Source organism: Oryzias latipes, chromosome 17 (assembly GCF_053564925.1).
Source record: "Oryzias latipes strain Hd-rR chromosome 17, Olatipes_Hd-rR_3.1".
NCBI lineage: Eukaryota > Metazoa > Chordata > Actinopteri > Beloniformes > Adrianichthyidae > Oryzias > Oryzias latipes.
In genome coordinates, this window is record NC_136253.1 from 4,338,924 (window position 1) to 4,356,804 (window position 17,881).

Here is a 17,881-nt window from a genome sequence, read left to right on the forward strand (position 1 = left end):
GTGGGCACCTCCTGGGCTCTGTGTTGTAATGTCCTGATAACGCCTAGTTGTCCTGTAAAGGGTGGTTTGAATCAAATAACAGGTACTGATGTGTGTGAGTAGGCTTCCTGTACACTTCAACCTGGAGCTGTCTGTCATCTCCAATGATCACAGCAAAGTCTAGAAAGGCTAGGGTGTTCTCCATTGTGTCTTCCCTGGTGAACTTGATGTTGTTGTCGACTGCGTTGATATGATCCTTGAAAGCCTCCATTTCGTGGATTTTGATCTTGACCGGGGTGTCGTCCACATATCTGAACCAGTGGCTTGGAATATTACCTGGGAACGAGTCCAGGGCTCTTCTCTCGACTTTTTCCATGTACAAGTTGGCAACAATGGGCGAGATTGGAGAACCCATACCACATTACCATCTATTTCAGAATTGGCCAAGCCTCTTGGATAAAAGGTGAAACGTCTTCTAACTTTAAAAACTAGGTCCAGATGACAGCCCCTAAACTTACTACTATGATGGAATCAACCTGGATGACCAGTGAAGATCACAAATCATTGAAGAAAAAAGGTTCAGCGCACTGTCTAGTGGGTCTAGATGACCCAACTCCCAATGTTAAAGTGCCTAGGAAATTGCAAGGGTTACATGAAAAAGTGGCCAAAGAAAAACTAGTTTGTGATTATTTTTTGGAGCCCTTTATGTTTAGCTCGCTGAATAGGTATGTTTGGCTGAGGACAGAAGAGTTCTGGATAAACCTCACACAATTTATTGTCCTGTTATCCCTTGTGCTATCTTAAATGACCCCACCATTACTTTGACGTGTTCTCCCTACCATGACAAAGGTGGATAAAGGTGGAAAGATTTCATGTAATCCATGGACACCAGTGAAGATCACAAATCAATGAAGAAAAAAGGTTCAGAGCACTGTCTAGTGGGTCTAGATGACCCAACTCCCAATGGTAAAGTGCCTAGGAGAGGACAAGGGTTAAAGGAGCACATCAGCATTAAAATAATAAATCTTAGTTAATTTGAGTTCAATCTGACTCAAATTACATGAGTGCACTACCATGAAGGAGTAATTTCAGTTCCTGAATACACTCGCTCAGTTGTCTTCACGCCCTTTCACTTTATGGCAGCGATGAAACGCTATACGATTTCCTGTTTTCACGGTGGCTGACAAAATCATGAGTTATGCAAAGGAGTGCAAATCATTCCTGAAACAAAAAAAAACTTTGGAAGAAAAGATAAATAATATGAAAAAAACTGTTCTTTGGAATGCTCTTTTTTACTGTTTTGTTGAGAACTTAAAACAAATTTTATTGTGATGACACTTTGTATGCTGCAGAAGTGTTTCCTATTACAGATTGTTGTTTTCACTGCTGTCTTGTTTCTCTTTAAATTTGCCATATGTTACTACAAGAAGTAATCAGGCCAGAATATGTTTTTACAATGCAGTTACTTCACCTTTACCAACAAGTTGGCATTGTCTCATTTGGTGAGGTCAGAAGATCAAGTGTGTATGTACACTGTATGGGAAGGTAATACGTGAACATACCCAGCATTTACTACTGAAAGTACCATGTAATAGAGTGGAAATAGGTCTGACTTTCTTTTACAGTCCTGTTCATTGTACTTAAGGGGTAAGTACCAAGTAAAATTCAAGGGAACATAACCAGAATTTACAACTGAAATTACCATGTAGTTGAGTGGAAATAGGGCTGATTTTTTTTACAGTCCAGTTTGATTGTACTTAAGGGGTAGTTTCTGTGGTAAATTCATGGTAACTACCATGAAACATACAGCGAGTGCAGACTTAAATTCAAGGTACTTTATTTGTACTTACCTTGTTCTTACATGTGGTAAGTACCACAAAGACACCTTTGCACAACACGTAACTACCCAGTAAGTATATTATAAATAGCCAGTATGTACCACATAATTACGGATCAAATAGTACCACATGAATACATAGCAAGTACCATGTAAGTACCAAGTGGACACAAAAGAGTACCATGTAAACACCCTGTAAGTACCCAGTAAATTCCATGAAAAGTACCATATAAATACCCTATAAGTACTCAGTAGTTACACAATAAGTACCATTTAAATACCACTTAAGTACACTGTAAGTACTTTATTGTAAAAGAAAGTGTTACCACTGCTAACTATGCTAGTTATGCTAATTAGGCTAAAAGTGCTAGCATTTCAATCAGCATCTTTAATTGACTAAGAAAAACACATTTCTTTATGCTACTTATGCTAGCTGTGTTAATGTGGCTAAAAGTGCTAGCATTGTGATCGACATTATCAACTTACTCAGAAAAACACATGACTCCATTGGTAAGAATTATATGTCACAAGTTGATAGAAAATCAACATTTTTCAAAATGGTGGCTTTTCTTTTAATTTTATCACATTAGCAACCGAGGTTTATTGCTAACCATGCTCACATTCCTTATATGGCCATATCCAGTGTTTTTCAGTATGTTCAGTTCCAACTATGGATGCATGCATTCATTTTCACAGTATTCTATTGACAAACATGGGAGTTATTGTCATGGATTGAATATGTGGACACACGATGCAGGACGAAAGAAGCTGTGAAACCAAGGATTTTAATCCTGAAGAAGGCTCTGAGACTAGTACACAAGTGACAGTCACAAAGAGAACGATCCGGTGACAAGTGAGGAGGCACACAAGGTATATATACACAAGAGCGATTGAAAACAGGTGAGTAGACAGGTGCTGGTGATGAATGAAGTCAAGTTAACAAAGGCACAATGGAACAAAGAACAGGAACTTAACAAAATAAAAGCCCCAACCCGGAAGTGAAGACAACCCTAACTGCCCTGGCCCCGGTACCCAACAGTTATAGCAGTGCGCCACTTTTGCGAGCTTGCTACGCGGACGCTGTTCAAAATCTACAACTTATAATTGCCCTAGTTTTCGTTTGTATCTGGAAGTAACGGTGCTTTTTTTTATTTAAATGCAAGATGGCGAACTCTTCCCAAGGTCAAAGGTCAACGACACGTCTGTGGTGTTAGTAGACTGGAGCTGGCGGAATGTCTGTGCAATATCGTGAAAATCGCACAAACAAAAATTTCGTTTTCCCATACTGTGGGAAAACACAAAAATCTCCAATTCTCAGAGTTCGCCACAAGATGGCCGCCAAGCCGTAGGTTGTTTGGCCGTCCCATAATGATTTCAAAACTTTCCTGGGATATCCCCAACACTGGTGTTTTGGTTTCTTAACTGTAATTCGAAATATTTTTTTTTCGGCCGCATAGGCGATTTTCGGTGATCTGGATCGCTCGCCGTGAAGTCATTGTCTTCGGGGGGTGACGTTCACTATCCTAGCTGTGTGCACATTTTGGTAAATTTGTGAGTATGCAGCAGGGTCAAATGTTCGCTGAAAGGCGCCGAAATCTCTCCAACTGCGAAAACAATATGGTGCTTGCAGTCAGTGACTGTTGCTGCAGGTCATAATAACCACATAAATTTGGAATATTGTTTATTATGATATTTACCATTTCACTCATCAAAAATTGGATAATTTGAAGACAAAATCCATCCTCCTATCTCTTCAAAAACAGTCCGATCACCCTGTTAAATAGATTACTGCGCTTCAGTTCCCTCAAGTCCTTTTCTACTCCATCAAGGCCATTGCTGAGAGCCGAGTCTGTCCAGTTGTGTTTCTGCGTAGGTTTTAATTCGCTTTAGAGACGAAAATGTGATGTCAGCCTGACAGACGCAGTGGACACAGGGATGGTAGGCACCAAACACACAAACACTGACTGACATTGATTTCACATCACAGCACCTTCACAACTCTTGCTGAAGGCCCTAATCCTGCCTGGCATCAAACGACAGCTGAAATGCGATGGATTAAATGCTCCAATATGAAAATACGTCTGTGTGGAAGCACCATAACGATCATAAACACAATAAAAAGAAATGGACAGACCATATGGAATGATTTAATGAGTATGCATGAAAAACACATAATTAACACATGATTAAGATACTTTTAGGCCTTTAGGGAAGGCCTTAAAAAGCCCTGACGGCCCTCCACTGGCAAAATATAAGATATATTTATATGACATAAGAGCCATTATGTTCACGACCGACACATCACAGTTTTGCATAATCTGCTTTTCATGTTAATGTATCCATAAAAAAAATAAAAAAACAGGTTTGAACCCATCCGGCATGTAGTGCAACATTCCAACCAAGGTAGGACATTGATGGATAATTTTGAGAGAATTGAAGTTCTTGCAGAAAACCGTATGTTTCATGGCACCTGGGCAGATTTGTTTGCTTTCAACAACTTTACCAGAGTGGTTAGTAAGTAATGAGAAATTAGCAAACACCAAAGTTTCAAGACATTCCAGAATAAACATGCAGCTTTTGCCCAAAAACATCCTGATCCAGATGAGAAAACAAATGTTTGTTGACAAAAAACTATTGGAGAAATGGAGTAACTGCTAAATAATCACAACATATTTCCTAGTTTTGTGGCCTCTCGGGGAAATAGTTCTCATCGGAACCCATTAAATGACAGGGGATAAAAAAAATGAACATCTCTTCACAAACTTTAAAAAAGAGTGAAATGATGCCATTCACTTGAAACACCAGGTTTTCCAAAGGATGTTGTGGGTTCCTGTGGTTTACTTTCTGTGGGAAACTGAACCAAATGGCTATTTGAGTGGTAAAAGTTTCAAACCCCTGCTCTACCGAAATGTCAAACAGAACCCTGAGTTTTTTGCCTTTTAAAAAAAACCAATAACAATCTAAAAATCTAAAAAGTACATGACTTTGTCTTAGCCTTGAAACACCATTATGTATTAAAATAACCCTAATCTTAAAAAAGGAAGGTATCTGCACTATACAAATATGCATTACATCTTTCTTTACACTTTTATCCAGATTAGGCTGAGTTTGAAGATTTTTGCACTTCCTCTTTGTTCTTTGGCAAGTTTTTTCAAGCTAAAACCAGCATAAACTAAAAAAAGAAAAACCCCAAAACAAGTATGTTGTCATGAACTGAACAATATAAAAGAACACATAAAAAAAAAACTCAAGACGAGTCTTTTTCTAAGTTGAGCAAGATTTGTGATTTTATTCACTAGGTCTTATATCACAAAGAAAGTACTTAAAAATGCAGACTAAAGTTCTGTATACAAACTGTACACAAAAAGCAAGGCACTATACATTCAGTGTCATCAGGCTGCTGACCTTGCTGTAGTTAAGTCAAACTGTAAAAGTTTGTTAGGGTTACTTTAATGCAGGAACAGGAGTCTCCTGACAGCATCCAAACGTCCTCACAGCATCTGAATCAACAAGGTTCTTCTTTACATCAGTACAAACACACATTTACACAAACATTATATACAACCCCAACCACACACACAACCACAACATGGCACTCATGACATTAGTGGATGAAGGAGACTTAAAAGAACGCACTCAGAATCCCATTGAGTGCTGACACAGCTGAGAAGTTTAAAAGTCTACAGGTGTCTCGTCCAGTTGCTGGTCTGTCGTCTTCTCCACTCTTTCATGTATCTTCTTCGACATGCTCAAAACAGGCCTTTGGCTTTCTTCAGGTTGACCTGCTTCCATCCTGGCAGACATTCATATTCCTCTCTTGTCATTTCTAAAGCTCTCTGCAGATGAAAAAAAAAGGCTTAGGTCCAGGATAATGCATGATCTAGAATAATTTAAAAACTCTCCTTTAGTCATAGAGGGTGTTTTTCCTTAAGTCTATAATGTATTTGGCAACTAATGTTTTATTTTTTTACAATGAGTCTTGTTGGAGTTAAATGTTTACATCAGAGCATTAAACTATCAAAGGTTATTTATAGACATAATACAATATATTATATTGTATATATTATATTTAGATATATATTTAGTACCTCCACGGCTAATGTTTTTAGCACATTTTAGCCTAATGCTAACCCGTCTTTCTTGTCTTTGCACTGAAGAAAAAATTAGTGCCCGCACAGATTTAAAAATATGATCGAGCAGGCCCTTAATAATAATCATAACAGTAATAAAGCACATTTAGAAGATAGTCTCCTACAGCTTCCCACTAAGTTTGTGTTGGTCCAACCAGCAAACATTTAGCATGGCGAAATCTGCTATAGCTGTTGATGGGTTCCAGCTGTCCTTAAATAAGATCCCTCCTTCATGTGGACACCCCTGAGGTTTCTTCATTTTTTCCGGAATCAGTTTTTTATGGAGTTTTTCCTTACCGTGAAGGGGAGTCTAAGGGCAGGAATGCCAGTTTAGTTTAGTCCGTTTGTTAGTTCTATTTAGTATTTTCCTATTGATTTCTATGTATTCATAATCCTTTTTTATTTTATTTTATGTTTTACTTTTTCAATTACCGATATGAAGCCCATTGAGAAGACTGTTGTTGTGAATTTGGGCTATACAAATAATACTGAATTGAATTGTATCGAACAGCAAAATCAGCGCGAAGCTGCAGGAGACTATCTTCTAAATGTGCTTTATTACTGTTATGATTATTATTAAGGGCCTGCTCGCTCATATTTTTTAAAATCCGTGCGGTCACTGCTTTTTTCTTACCTGCAAGGACCCAAAAGACGGGCCAGTATTAGGCTAATATGTGCTAAAAACATTAGCCGTGGAGGTACTTAAAACTCCGCAATGAGCATCTTGGGTGTAAATGTGTTGGAATTACATCAGCCTTTATTTTGTTTTTATTTTGTCACTACAATGTCTGGTTGATTTGCCATTACCATTCTACCGGTCTGGATCTGGAAGTCCCACAGGATCTTTGCCCTTTCATTCTATACCACTTTCGAATGTGTTTCCCATTTTGACCTTGGGGTTTCCAGTTCATATTCTGCACCCATGTTCCTGTATATTATTCCATCCACTTGATTGTGGCGCGCCATGTATGCTTTCCCTGCCAGCATCTCACACCCTGCAGTTATGTGCTGGATTGTTTCAGGCGCCTCTTTGCACAGCCTACACCTTGGGTCTTGTCTGGTGTGGTAGATCTACACCTTGGGTCTTGTCTGGTGTGGTAGATCTACACCTTGGGTCTTGTCTGGTGTGGTAGATCTGAGCCTCTATGGCTCTGGTGCTCAGGGCTTGTTCCTGAGCTGCCAGGATGAGTGCTTCAGTGCTGTCCTGTAGGCCAGCCCTTTCTAGCCATTGGTAGGACTTCTTGATAGCAACTTCAGTTATGGTCCGGTGGTACATCCCATGCAATGGTTTGTCCTCCAATGAGGATCTGGCCTCCAGCACTGTATCCCCTGCTCTCCATTGCCTGAGACATTCACTGAGCACACTGTCAGTTGGGGTCTTGAACTTGATATATTCATACATCTTGGATGTTTCATCGTGGATAGTGGCTCAGGTGTCAGGGTGCTGGATTTGGGATGGAACCCTCCATGCATGGTGAGGAGCTTTCGTGTTTTAACATCCGTGGTCTGTATCTCTTCCTTTGGCCATCTTATTATTCCTGCAGGGTATTTGATAACTGGCAGTGCGTGGTTGTTTATTGCCCGGGTCTTGTTCTTGTCATTAAGCTGGCTTCTCAGGACTTGCCTTACTCGTTGGAGGTATTTAGCTGTTGCAGCTTTCCTTGTTGCCTGCTCCAGGTTGTTATTTTCCTGTAGTATTCCAAGGTACTTGAACTGTCCTCGATGTCTTCTATTGTTCCTTCTGGGAGCGAAAAGCTCTGAGAATAATATTTAATGTAGGACATCGACATTCATCTCAACCTTTGTTTTGTCAGGCCAGTGTCCTGAGTGTCTTTCAACTTAACCAACTTCAAACTGGTCAGTTTGTTTTCAATAATCTTGGAAAACGTCTTCCTTAACATTTCACCAACATGTTCAATTTTAATAATGAATTTCATGAATATCCAACTCGAGGTGGCTGTCTCATCAGAGCACCTTTCTCTTGCATAACTCAGTCACAGTTTAGTGTCTTATACAGATGATGTAAAATTTGGAACAGTCTTCCTTCCTCATTCAAAGAACTTTCACAAACTCGGTTTAAAAAAGCTCTAAAAAGTTTTCTTCTTAACAATGGTACTTTTCCATATAGCATGTATTTATAGATTGATATAAGTATGTAAGTGCATTAATTGAATATGTTTTGATTTTATATGTATTTTTTTTACTAAACAGTATTGTTTTTTTAGCTTATAGACTCATTAAGGGAGTTGCCACATGTTAAGCCCCTTGTGGGTTTTTGGCAACCATCCATCACATCCGCATTGTTGTACATTCCGTTTTTATCTACTTTTTTTTGGTAAGTGATAAATTAAATAAATAAAAAAGATGCATGAATACATCAAGCTCAAGGCATCAACTGACAGTGTTCTCAGTGAATGTCTCAGGCAATGGAGAGCAGAGGATTCAGTGCTGGAGGACAGATCCTCATGGGAGGACAAACCCCTGCATGGGATGTACCACCGGACCATAACTGAAGTGGCTAATATCAAGAAGTCCTACCAATGGCTAGAAAGGGCTGGCCTACAGGACAGCACCGAAGCACTCATCCTGGCAGCTCAGGAACAAGCCCTGAGCACCAGAGCGATAGAGGCTCAGATCTACCACACCAGACAAGACCCAAGGTGTAGGCTGTGCAAAGAGGCGCCTGAAACAATCCAGCACATAACTGCAGGGTGTAAGATGCTGGCAGGGAAAGCATACATGGAGCGCCACATCGAAGTGGCTGGAATAATATATTGAAACGTGTGGAGAATAAAAACTGGAAACCCCAAAGTCAAAATGGGAAACACCCACAAAGGTGGTAGAGAATGAGAAGGCAAAGATCCTGTGGGACTTCCAGATCCAGACTGATAGGATGGTAATGGCGAACCAACCAGACATTGTAGTGGTGGATAAAGAACAGAGGAAAGCCGTTGTAGAGGCTCAGATCTATATATATATATATATATATATATATATATATATATATATATATATATATATATATATATATATATATATATATATATATATATATATATATATATATGTATATCTATCTATCTATCTATCTATCTATCTATCTATCTATCTATCTATCTATCTATCTATCTATCTATCTATCTATCTATCTATATATATATATATATATATATATATATATATATATATATATATATATATATATATATATATATATAGATAGATAGATAGATATACATATAGATATATAGATATATAGATATATATGTCTCTCTATATAAAGTTAGTTAGCGGGAAAGGACAGGAACCTGTGCAGAGTAAAATGTCAGTCAAAATCTCAAACCCCACAGAAGAATTTTTTTTATCTCTGAGCAGCAGACAGCAGTCTCATGACCGTCTGCCCTTAAGACAGTATTGCAACAGAAGACACTATATTTTGGTACCTTCAAGAACTACTTGCTAAAACAAAGTGTATCAATATCTTCATGAGAGGCTAACAATGTGCCATAAATGTGAATCTTTTACATCTTTGCATTGTTTTGACATGCCAAACTTTTTCAAAATTATTTTTTCAAATTCTAATGCTCTAACAAGTGAGTTAAATCATTGCACAACTGTGAGCGATTAACAAAGACCAAAGCAGACCAGCTCCACACAGTGCACACATGCTCATGCTCTGCGTAGGTACAGGTGAATTTCTGAGGTGCATGTTGTGCTGCGATAAAACTCTAAGGTGAAGGCGGTGCTTGTGGATGAGGAAGAGCTTCAGCTGGCATCTTGCAAGGGTTTCGGTGCAGCTGCACAAATGAAAACCCTGTTCTGACGGCAGAAATATTTTCATACACAAGGAAGATTTCTTTCAAAGTAAATCCGCTTGTTCATCAAATATTTGTCAATAAAGTTTTCCTTAAGTCCATTCTAAAAGGATGTCTTCAGAGGTCTCCTTTGTTCCAAGAATTGTCACAAATCTACAAATACTAAGACGTTAACATGCACACAGCCTGAAAGTTTAGTCTTTTTTATTTAAATATTGTTTAGATAACAGCTTTACTTTTTTGTTTCATTGTCTCCAGCTCTCAAACTTTTTATGGTTATATGAGAAAATTCCCATTTTCTGCTATTTCTTCTTAAACCATCAGCTCTTGTTTGGAACATATTTTGGTATTTTGCATATTCACACTGGTCTCTGTTTGTTTTATTGCTTTTCTTAATACCCAAATCTGGCAGTCAAACTGTAGCACACTCTATCCCTCCTTTCAGCAATATAGTAATCTATTTTTGGGGTGCCATTTAAACGATGTTTCTACATCATCTTTTTTTTTTCTTGCCATTTACCAAAGTTATCTAGGTTTTATGTCCTACTCTTTATATGTTTTATTCTCAGTGTAATTTTTGTCTCTCGTTATTTTCCACTTGATAAAGGTTTTTTTTTTTTTTTTACATTTTGGCGATGTCACATTTACCGCCTGCAAATGGACTTCTAAATGGGTTTTTTATGCGTGATTGGTTAAATTTGTTCTAAAAGACCAACACATTCCTCATATATACTTATAACTGACAATGAAAGGTCATGCAGAGGTAATGAGCTTCATTTTGTGAACAGGACTTCTTGTAGTGTGGAGAGGTTTTTCTTTTCTAAGGAACATTTTAAGATTACCATTGTTTATATGAATTCTATTCTTCTTTTCTTTATTTTAGCAATTTAAAAAAAAAAAATTAAGCCCCAGATTAAAAAAATCCATCCTATTGCAGTTCAGAATATGCTAGTTTTATTTTCCTCAAAGGGGTTATTCAGCATAGGATAAGAGACCCCCTCTGTTAAGCTTCCTGTCTTAAAGCATTTATGTGATGGGGATTAGATGAAACAGGGAGTAAAGTGAAAACTATGGTGCTTAAATCAATGTTTTTTTAGGTCATTGCTTTTGGTGTTTACATTTTATCCCTTGTGCTATCTTAGATGACCCCCCCCTTACATTGACGTGGTCTCCCTACCATGACAAAGGTGGATAAAGGTAGAAAGATTTCCCGGAATCCATGGACACCAGTGAAGATCACAAATCATTGAAGAAAAATGTAAAGAGATCTGTCTAGTGGGTCTAGATGACCCAACTCCAAATGTTAAAGTGCCTAGGATAGCACAAGGGTTACGAAGGAATTTGTAAGGATCATATAAGAGCCAGATTAACAGACATTGTTATCAGCCAGTATTTGTTTTTTTAGACAGCAGCTCTTTTTAAACTATCTGACAGAATAAATTCTTATCCAGTTTACGCTGATGAAGTTGCATTTCAATTCCTATGTGATAATGTGTTGCTTTGAGCATTTGGGGATGTGCCTTATCTTTAATGTTGCGCTGCAGTGTACTTTTGTGGGTTCTTCTTTTGTCTGCAGAATTTCTGATTGAACTATGTGTCATATTAGATTTGTGATCGTCACTGAAGATCCTGAGACGCTTGCCCTGTAGTTCATCCAAAGCCCCACAGAACAGAGGCACATCATGAGTGGAGATTTTAGATGTGAATGTGCAGCAGAGCGCAGTGTTTGCGTTTTCCACTACCCGGGACATAGGAATGTTTTCACATCTATTAAGCAAGAGGAAGTCAGTGCTGACATGCTCGGTAGGAGGACAAGACTCCTGTGCTGAAGAATTTGCGAGCAGCTCCTCTTACCTGAATCCACCTACAAGTCACTCTGTGAAGTGAAAGTTTTATGAAGTTAGATGGTCTCTGAGGTACTGAAGAGACGTTACATTTTGTCTTTTTAATCAAAAGAACCTTACACCCAGTGGAAGTTTTCATCCAAAAATATATTTTTCAATGAAAATTAATGAAAGAGTGTGGTTTCTCTGACCTCAAAGTCCTGGTCGGACAGGTAGATTTCCAGGCGTAGCGGGTCGACTCCCTCTGGGAGGGGTCGGGTCTGCAGCTGAGACAGGGGGAAGGAATTCTGACAGAGTCTGGCCAGCACGTCCTCCACCAGGATGATCTGGTTACACACCTCTGCCTCCTGCAGCCAAAGCAACAGTTGTTGAGTCATGTATGCATGCATGGGCAGTAACACTCGTCAGGCGGTGAAACAGACCCGTTCTGTGATCTCAGCCACGTCCTCTCGGTGCTCCCAGCTGGGGAACATGTTGGTGAAGGTGAGCGGCTCCAGACCGGCGTGGATCAGGTACGCCTTCGGAGGTTTCTTCTCGTTCTTCTCTGTAGAAAAAAGAATGAACACAACAGTCATTACCTAAAGTGTATTGAGCCTTAAAAATACAACTTCTTAAAACAGTTAGAAGAAAAACGTGTTTATTGACTGAATGTCAAACATATTTTTCTAAATGTTTCCTTTCTTCATCTTCATCAGTAATGAAACCAAGATGTGACCAGAAGCGGGTGCTAACATGCTGCATTTACCTATTTACTTTGTAACTTTGTCTAAAATGTTTAAAATTAATTTTCCTGCACAATTTTTTTTACTTTAAAGGGTAACCAAACAGTAAATCGACTTTGTTTGGCTGCCTTGACTTTCCTCTGAATCAAAGTTTGTCATCACTCCGTATCAGTTCTGCTGTCAGTTTGTCTTTTCTTAAAGAACCTCAACATGAAGTGGATTAAAAAAAAACTTTTTTGTGTTAAGATTTTCATTAAGTATTTTTCTGAAGCCTCATGGGCCTCATCTGTAGATGTTCTCACCTTTGCAGTACTGCAGCACAGTCTGCATGGCACACTTCCTGTCAGCGTCCCAGCGGATGCGAGCCGAGCCGGTGCTCTCACTGTCCTGAGGCCACCAGCCCTGCCACAGGTAAACCTCGTGGAAGTTATCCACCATGAACAAAGCTGTGTCACAGAGGGGACATGAATACTACATTAGGGATTTTCTTCTTTCTTTTTTACAGAGGCAGACACATTTTTGATCAATTTGAAACAACTGTTTGCCAAAATGTGAAAAAGCAAAAATACTCCAAGCAGATTTGCTATGAAGTTGTATTTCCTTGTATTTCCTGACATAAAATAACTAATAAAATGTGCATTTCAGAGACGTTCTCCTATTTTTGCCTTTGCATTTCAATAATCTGCTTTCACATATTTTATGGAAGCTGTTGCACTTTTGATTGAAAGGTTGAAAATTGCTACAAACATGAAATGTTGTAAATTATTACTTAAAATAATATTTTAGTAAATTTTGCACGTACTTCTGTACAGTTTGAAGTATTTCCCAGTATTTTTAAAACATGCCATACACTTTTATTTTAAAGATTAAGCAGGAGGTTTCCCTTCAGTCTTTCCTAAATTTGGCTAAGAGGCATTTTTCCAAAAAAGACATTAGATTAAAACGTCTATTTTTTTTTGAAATAATTGCAAATATGACACAATGAGCAGGTATATAAGAGCTGGTGTTTGTCTCATACCAGGCTGTGATGCATTGTAAAGGTCTTCCTGCAGAAAGGGCAGTGAGCTGACCAAGTCTGCAGCTCCCGACGGATGAAAGAACTCAGCGGCCACAAAGTCTCCAGATGTGCTGCTCAGCTGGAAGAGCCGCGGGGTGAAGTTGAATTTACCTGGATCTGAGGAAATTAAAGTCAAAGCTGTCAAAGCTGTGTGACTTTTCAAGCTGATCATCCCATCAGTAAATGGATTTATCTGTTCAAGATTCAGTCCCACAGGTCAAACACAACTGCAACAGTTCAGATTGATTTAAAGAACTTTTTATCTGATATTAAATCAGCTCAAAATGAATTACAAAAGACCTAAATAATCAATGTGTCACCCAAAAGTTTTACAGAGAAAACCATTGGGTGAAAACCCCTGGTAATTTAACCTCTGACCTTTAGGGAGGCAAAACATCTGGTACCTTGCAGCATGCAGTCATAAGCCTTCCTGTCCTTCCGCCCCAGCGCCTCCCAGAAGCCCGGAGTTTCTGCTCCTTCATCACACTCGTGAATTGTGACGTTGCTACTGCAGTGAAGACCTGCTTCCAGAGGACACCTGAAAACACCCAGAGACCCTGAAAAACCTCACACTTGAACATGGAGCCGTTGCTACCAGAGCATCAACGCTAACAGTAGCTCACTGTTCTTTGATCTTGAGGGCGGCGGTATTTCCCACACTGCGGGTGTGCTGCTGGCTTTTGCAGCCGTGCCACAGGTAAATGACAGCCTTGTTGATGTTGAGCATGATCATGGAGGCTCGGGAACGCAGGCTGCTGCAGTGACACGCCACTTCCAGCAGATGGCCCTCCACCGGCACCTCCCCTCGCACACAGTAAAGACGCCACTCGCCTGCAGACAAAAGCATGCATGCATTAGTTTGGTAAATACAAGGCATTGCAATGCACCACCTTTTTACTTTCTTTAATTTATATACAAAAACAACTTCAGTCATAAAAATATGGAACTAAGGAATACCAACTTGCACCTCGTAAAATGCATTTACGTCAGTGCAGACTTCAATAAAGACTGTCAGAGAGAAGCTTGTAAATGTTTACTCTGAGTGTTTTCCTCCTCTTCCTCCCTTTTGCCAGCATGAATGATCATCCCTCCATTGAAGCATTGAAGAAAAGCAGGCGGTTCCTTTCCTTGTTGAACTTGGACCTGAAGTACACAACAACAGATGAATCTGAAGATCACACACACACACACACACACACACACAAAACATCCTTTTCTGCAAAAGCCATCACTGACAGCTTTGTGCCTTGATTGCGTTAGAACAGAAAGCAGACCAGAAGTCATACCTGAGCCCCCCTCTTCTCATTCAACTCCACTGTCATCAGTGCTGACGTCCCCTTCTCGCTGACGGTGGAGTGCCGACCCTGCCAGAAGAAGTAGCAGCATTTCTCCTTCCCCGGCCCGCTGCTCCTCGCATCAGGGTTCTGCCTGCGACCAACTGCAGAAACAGAATCACAAAGCATCAAAAACCTTCAGCGTCTTTTTACAATTGTTCACAATGAATTACAATATTAGAAATGTTGCTGAAACAGTTTAAAAAGTAAAGTCAGAAAGGGTTTAGGTTTGGTGACCGACCTGAAGTGCTGACCATGTACTTCCACTTGACCACATATGCGTCTCCCTCATGGAACTGGCCGATGCTCTGTCGCGGCAGACGGCTGTAATCAAACTCCAGGATGTGCCAGACATCCACAGACACCGTGCTGATCTCCTGGACCCTCATGCGGTCCTCTGTCTCCACTGGCCCGTAACCGCGGCCCACATTCACTCCTTCCAAAATGGTGCAAACAGGTGAGCAGATGATGGGCAGCATTAGGGTGGCATCGTAAGGTCGACACTCTCGTCCTGGAGCCTCCTGTAAGGAACAGAAGGTAGAGTGAAAAGACTGTTTCTGATATTTGCTGTTGGTCCTGGGTTCATACCTTTGGCTCAGGTACAGGTTCACCACCCTCCTTTGGAGTGGGCGACTTTGCTTCTGACCAATCCAGAAACTTCTCCTTAAACAAAGCAGTCTCATTGTGCTCAGTCAATCTGCCGAATATTGCCCAATCTGGACGACCCTGACCTTTTCTGTGGGCAGAGGTGAAGCAAAAAAAGAGGTGCTAAAGTTTCACAAATCAAGCAAATTAGAGGACAAACACCAGAAACTAAAGGCCTTCCTGTGAATTCTCTGGTTTCCTGGTGAGAAAGTAAAGCTGTGTTCACACCGAACGCCATCGCACGGCAGAGGCGGCCAGTTTCAACGTTAAGTCAATAGCTGCGGTTATATGGACACAAGTAGTCAGAATAAACGCCTGATCAGAATAGAAATGCATCATGTAAACACACCGTTCAGAATAGTCTGCCCCGATCAGACCTCTTTAGATCAAAGTTTCCTTTCAATTGAGAAAGGTGGGTTATGCCGGTTGTTGATCCGATCGTAGTGCTTCTAAACAGTTTATTCTGTTTGTGGGTCATTACTGCCCTGGCTTTTACGTCATGCGTAGACAGTGTGGCGCTCCAGAGAAGGCTTTGGAGCACCAACAGGACCGACCGTCTGCTCCATGCAAGCGAACCATGTTTCTGATCACTGCAGCAAGCCTCGTGGCTTCGTGTTTGCGGGCAAGGAAAAGGTGTTTTGTTACGGTGTGCTTCGGACCGCAGTCCGTCTGGCTGCTCTGTGTGAGAACCGTGTCTGAGAGCAGAGAAGAGGCTTTGGGACGGTGTGTGAGCAGAAACCATGGAGCGGCCATGCTGCAGTGGAAGGGCGGTGGACCTCCGATCAGAAGATTGCAGGTTCAATTCCTGCGTTGCCCGCCCATGTGTTGAAGTGTCCTTGGGCAAGACATGAAATCGGCAGTTGAGCCCATCCAAGACTGTAAAATCCTTGCATATTTATCATCTGCTTTAAACAACATTTCTGTGTGTGAATGTGTGTGTGAATGGGTGAATGGGACTGTGACTGTAAAGCGCTTTGGGCCTTGGAGGAAGGTAGAAAACGCTATATAAGTATACGCCATTTACCATTTACCTAACAATCACATGAATTTGTGTTTCCAATCGTGTCCAAATAAAATACAGGCTGATGTTATTCCCACATATTTACCTGCACCCAAGATGCACACTGCGGCACTGACCGCACAGATTTTAAGTACCGGTACATCCAAACGTAAATGTTGTTAGCACATATTAACCTAATCCTAACCCTGCTTCCGGGTCTGTGCCATCAGGATAAAGCACTGGCTGCACATTTTTAGTGAAAAAGCATTTAATAATAATCATAATAATAAGAAAGGCACATTTTTAAGATCATCTCTCTCTATGCCGCAGCTTTCTTTGTTTACAATGGAACTTGCTTTTTCTTTTTCTACGGCTCTTTCCGGTATTTTAGATAGTTCTGCGCATGTCCAAATGATTCATTTTGATTGAAAGTCTGGGTTATGTAAACGTTTGTTTTAATCGGATGACGTTTTTCTGGGCCCATGTAAACAGTTCAATTCTAATCCGATCTTTGATCCAGTTAACAACGCGGTTTGGGAGGCACGGTCAGAATTCAAACATCTGAATTTTGATTGGGCAGCTGCGTCGCATCAACCAAGCAGGGACTCAGCTTTGGGCACAAGACGCTTTCAGTGATTCGATAATACACATCCAATGCGAGCATTTTTGTCCTGAACTTCCATCTATTTTTTTATCCCACTGGGGCCGCGGGGTTGCGGGAACCCTCCTGGCTACTGTTGGGTGACGCGCTGGACAGTTCATCAGCCTGTCGCACCTGCAGCGGCTCTCTGTCTGCCGGCCGGCCAGCCAGCAGCCCGGGGGCTGACGGAGCTCGCTCGCTTGCTAGGCCGGCAGACAGAGAGCCGTGGCGGGATGAGAAGCCAGCATGCTCGGGCTTAGTGATCATTTTCCTATTTTCATAGAGGCAATAATAAAAAAGGTCCCCTGATTTTAGTTTTGTTTTTATTTTCACCTACAAGTTCACGCGGCACACTGAGCCTATAAACTGGGTGAAGATCCCGGTACCAGGAAAACCTTTGAATGACCACATGAACCCACAAATGGAGACGTGATTACATCATTGGTGTCTTCCGTTTGTAGTTAACGGCATAAACACAGATATATGAAGTGATATTTATGCCACCACATTGCAAACATAACTTTCCAAGTAGCAAATAAAAATATTCAATATTTGCTTTCAAAAAATATTTTTTGGGTTTGCAACACAAATGCTTTCACATGTCTTGTGTCTCATCTTGCTTTTTCCCTTTGTCTGATTTTGTGTTCATTTTTTAGTTTAGCATGACGGTTGTGCCATCAAACTGCCAGCTGATTGGTCTAGATTCCATCCAATCAGCTGTCTTTGTCTCATATTGACGGTGCTTGGAGGCAGACATGGACTTTGGACTTTGTATCGGTTCTGTTCGACTGTGACTCTGCAGTCTTTACCCTTTCTGCCCCGTTTCTCAGAGTAAAACCCAGAATGAGCAGCAAAGCCACCAAAATAAAACCGGGTTC

General features: G+C 40.5%; 1 protein-coding gene across 14 annotated transcripts in view; it reads right to left on the bottom strand.

The window, feature by feature from the left end:
* Positions 1 to 5,075: 5,075 nt before the first annotated feature.
* The window catches only part of svilb (supervillin b), a 66,609-nt gene continuing 53,803 nt past the window's right edge, over positions 5,076 to 17,881 (bottom strand). For 11 of the 14 annotated variants that reach the window (XM_020710656.3, XM_020710655.3, XM_078934200.1 and 8 more), the window contains 11 exons: positions 15,307 to 15,454; positions 14,960 to 15,239; positions 14,671 to 14,822; positions 14,422 to 14,527; positions 14,008 to 14,215; positions 13,789 to 13,922; positions 13,346 to 13,501; positions 12,630 to 12,773; positions 12,028 to 12,149; positions 11,797 to 11,952; positions 5,076 to 5,652 (listed from right to left, as the gene is read on the bottom strand). In XM_020710656.3, the coding sequence (XP_020566315.1) occupies positions 5,566 to 5,652; positions 11,797 to 11,952; positions 12,028 to 12,149; positions 12,630 to 12,773; positions 13,346 to 13,501; positions 13,789 to 13,922; positions 14,008 to 14,215; positions 14,422 to 14,527; positions 14,671 to 14,822; positions 14,960 to 15,239; positions 15,307 to 15,454 (1,693 nt within the window). In that variant the 3' untranslated portion in view covers positions 5,076 to 5,565. Of the gene's footprint in view, positions 5,653 to 11,615; positions 11,638 to 11,796; positions 11,953 to 12,027; positions 12,150 to 12,629; positions 12,774 to 13,345; positions 13,502 to 13,788; positions 13,923 to 14,007; positions 14,216 to 14,421; positions 14,528 to 14,670; positions 14,823 to 14,959; positions 15,240 to 15,306; positions 15,455 to 17,881 lie in introns of all 14 variants that reach the window. The other 3 variants (XM_078934206.1, XM_078934203.1, XM_011485986.4) reach the window with 1 other exon arrangement.